This window comes from Agrilus planipennis, unplaced genomic scaffold (genome assembly GCF_000699045.2).
Source record: "Agrilus planipennis isolate EAB-ADULT unplaced genomic scaffold, Apla_2.0 scaffold48, whole genome shotgun sequence".
NCBI classification, from domain to species: Eukaryota; Metazoa; Arthropoda; class Insecta; order Coleoptera; family Buprestidae; genus Agrilus; species Agrilus planipennis.
The window spans coordinates 25,808-29,206 of record NW_020438937.1 but is presented as its reverse complement, the minus strand read 5'-3'; the positions used below and the strand labels follow the sequence as shown (position 1 = coordinate 29,206).

Below are 3,399 nucleotides of genomic sequence, written 5' to 3'. Positions count from 1 at the left end.
TAGTATAATCATTATTCGTATAGGTAAGTTAGAAGCAGTTCGAGCACTGTAATAACGAATATATTTTCATGTATTCTAGATAATTTACAAAAAACATCAAGTTGTAACAGTAGTTGTCTAAATTATAAGATAATATTCAATAATTAAACATATTCCTTTTATAAATTTTATAAACATAAGTTTGTTTATGTCGGCGTAAGCAGGTGCATTCTTAATAAATTAAAAATATGGAATCTCTATTATTATCTGTGTTAATGACTATACTTGTGCCGTTGGGAATCGGCATTTTGTTAGTATATATAATTTTTAAACGAAGATACACGTATTGGGACAACTTCGACATTGCTGTAAAACGCCCTCAGTTTCCTTATGGAAGTCTGGGAAATCCATTCAATAAAACTGCATCTGGACATGTAACAGTAGCAGATGCTTATAATAGTTTTAAAAGAAGCAATCAAAAGCATGGCGGAATATACGTTTATTTTACTCCACTCTATTTACCAGTAGATCCAGTCATCATCAAGAACATCCTTATTAAAGACTTCAACTATTTTTCCGACAGGGCTGCTTATTATAACAAAAAGCACGATCCCTTAAGCTTCAATTTAGTGACAGCGGGAGGTCAAGATTGGAAAGATATGAGATATAAATTGACACCACTTTTTACTATAAGTAAATTAAAACTAATCTGTCCCTTGTTGCAAATACATAACGAAAGATTCGTAAAGAAAATAGACGATTATGTAAGAAGAATGGAGCCTGCTGAGATAAATGATTTGACGGGATGCCTGACAACAGATATTATTGTCAGTTGCTCACTTGGAGTAGAATGTAACAGTATGGAACATCCAAACACCGATTTTAGAAAATTCGGAAAACGCTTATTTCATTTCACACCGTTTCGACTTCTGAAAGCAACATTCACCAGAGGTTTCCCTAAATTGGCAAGGTATCTAGGACTGGTTGTATTTCCGAAAGATGTTTCAGACTTTTTTATGAACATTGTGGATGAAGTTTTTGATTATAGAACTAAGAACAATGCAAAATATAACGATTTCTTTCAATCATTAATGGAATTGCAGAAGAACGAAACCAACGAGAGAGTAAAAAAAACTAACATAGCAACGCAAGCACTGCTGCTATTCACCGCTGGTTTTGAAACAACGTCGTCCACCCTAACACTTGCTATTTATGAACTTGGTTGTAATCTTGAAATACAAGAGAAGCTGCGCAAAGAGGTGTCTTCGGTTTTGGAAAAACATAATGGAAAATTGTCTTACGAGGCTCTTATGGAAATGGAATACCTTGACAGAGTAACGGACGGTGAGCAAAAATAATTAAATTTTACTCCTTTGTCGTTATGAGCAATTATAGTAATAAACTTCATGATTAGTGGTATTGTTCATGAGTTCTCTGTAATTTTATTATCAATATTATATTTCCAAAATGTATAAATAAGAGCTAGGAATACATAACGGTCGACAACATGCGAACCGCGGTCCGAGTCCAGACCGCGAAAGGTCAAAAAATGGACCACCAAAAATTTTTGAAAGCAAATTACTCAAGTTATTATATTTTATATTATATTTTTCTGAAGGTAACAAAGTAAGTTTGAGCTATTTTGGAGGAAGGAATGTGTTTGTACTGGAGCTCGATAAAAATTTTCAAAAACATCCGGACTCCATTTAAAATTACTTGTCGACCGTTGGTATAGGGATTGACATTTTATTTTGAATATTAAAATATTAAAAAAGAAATTGAAACAAAGAACCGATATTAAACCAGGTCCGAATTCTTTGATTCATTTTTTATACATGTAACGTTTATTATTCCAGAAACATTAAGAAAGTATCCGTCCCTCCCCATATCGATCAGAAAATGTATACAAGATTATCGCGTAGAAGGCACCAATTTGGTTATCCAAAAGGGAGTAAAAGTATGCATATCAATTTTGGGTATACACAGGGATCCAGAATATTATCCAGACCCGGAGGTATTCGATCCTGAACGATTTACTGAAATAAATAAAAGTAAACGACCTCCTTGCACGTATTTGCCATTTCTGGATGGACCCCGCAATTGCATAGGTTATTGTTTACAAAGTAGAGTTAGTTCAGAATCTCATGAATCTTGACCTTTGTTCCATTCCTGGCGGTATATATTGTACAATATGAATGCAATAAGGTCAGTCTATTGCACAGGTGATGACATGAGATTTTGAACTATAGTCATTATATCATTGGGAGATTGCATGTGAAGTAACGATACATTTCCTTATTCCCCTTCCCTCCGCCAGGTCCAATTTCGGTACCCCTTCTGCCGCCTTGCTAGCGAACGTATTTTATGAACACACGAGAGTTAAATGAGTTGTTGTCATTGCTTTTAATATTGACGTAAAAGACATATTTANTAATAGAAAAATGCATACATTCATTCATTTATCAATTTTTGATTAAATCTTGGCGACTTAAAAATTCAATTTAATTTTTAACGAACTACAATGAATATACCTATAGGACGCGTGTATATGCACATTAATAAATGATCATGAATGGACTTGTTTTTGAAATTATTTAGAAGATTGAATATACGTATACGCGTGTAGAAAAGAGACGTATTCATCATATTATTTGTAATGTACACAACGTGTGTCAACATAATTATATGCACTTGTGTGTGGAATGATGCGGACTCCTACCGTAGCAACTGTAAACAGTTTTATTACGTTCTCATTTAATCCTATTAGAAAACGAGAATCTACAATCAAATACCTACTACGAGAAGTTGTATTCTTTTGACACCCTACGTAATAGTGGTATTGAGAGGCCTTGACAGGTGTTATATAATCACCGATAGATCTACGCAAAGTCGTTACAGCTATAACATTCAGGTATGATTTTAAAAATAAAGTATTAACAATAAATACATCGTAGATATATATAAGTACTTGTTGATTTTTTTATTTAACCTCTTTAATGTTGATTATTAACATGAGAAAAGTGGCTTAAATGTATCTGACCAATCGATATCTTGTTTATGAGTCGATATTTCAACGCTGCAAGTATTATTGTATGCATATGAATTTTACGTCAAGTATCTATACGAATACATCTGTACATATATAGCGTGTTGCGCAATAAAGAGGTCATTAATATCAATTCTATTAGTTTTATACAACTGTCTAAATCATTCGTATTTCCGACAAAACTTATTTTTATATTTTGTATAGGCGGATGATGAGGATAACGTGGGTAGAAAAGGTTAGAAATGAAGAGGTATTGGAAAGAATAGGAGAACAGAGGACTCTATGGAAGTCAATAAGACATAGGCGAGATAGGTTGGTAGGACACCTTCTCAGGCATGAAGGTCTAGTCAGAGACATATTAGAGGCAGAAACAG

At 33.5% G+C, this 3,399-nt stretch overlaps 2 protein-coding genes across 3 annotated transcripts in view; both read left to right on the top strand.

Annotated features, from left to right (window-relative positions):
• Nucleotides 1–3,399, top strand: part of LOC108732540 (probable cytochrome P450 6a19) — a 7,093-nt gene that overhangs the window by 1,213 nt on the left and 2,481 nt on the right. The window contains exon 1 of one of the 2 annotated variants that reach the window (XM_018463412.2): nt 2,690–2,890. The exons of the other annotated variant lie outside the window; for it this stretch is intronic. The gene's annotated coding sequence lies outside the window, so the exon portion shown is untranslated. Of the gene's footprint in view, nt 1–2,689; nt 2,891–3,399 lie in introns of those variants that run through there. 2 annotated transcript variants of the gene reach the window in all.
• On the top strand, nt 195–2,320 carry LOC108732499 (probable cytochrome P450 6a23). Its single transcript, XM_025974354.1, has 2 exons — nt 195–1,323; nt 1,836–2,320. Exons 1-2 carry the CDS (start codon nt 228–230, stop codon nt 2,132–2,134), a joined length of 1,395 nt encoding a protein of 464 aa, XP_025830139.1. The 5' UTR covers nt 195–227; the 3' UTR covers nt 2,135–2,320.

What these genes read in the sequence shown, in the direction of transcription:
- LOC108732499 (XM_025974354.1), top strand. Translation starts at nt 228, where the DNA reads ATGGAATCTCTATTATTATCTGTGTTAATGACTATACTTGTGCCGTTG. An exon ending in CCTTGACAGAGTAACGGACG is followed by an intron (nt 1,324 to 1,835) that starts GTGAGCAAAAAT and finishes TTATTATTCCAG; the next exon opens with AAACATTAAGAAAGTATCCG.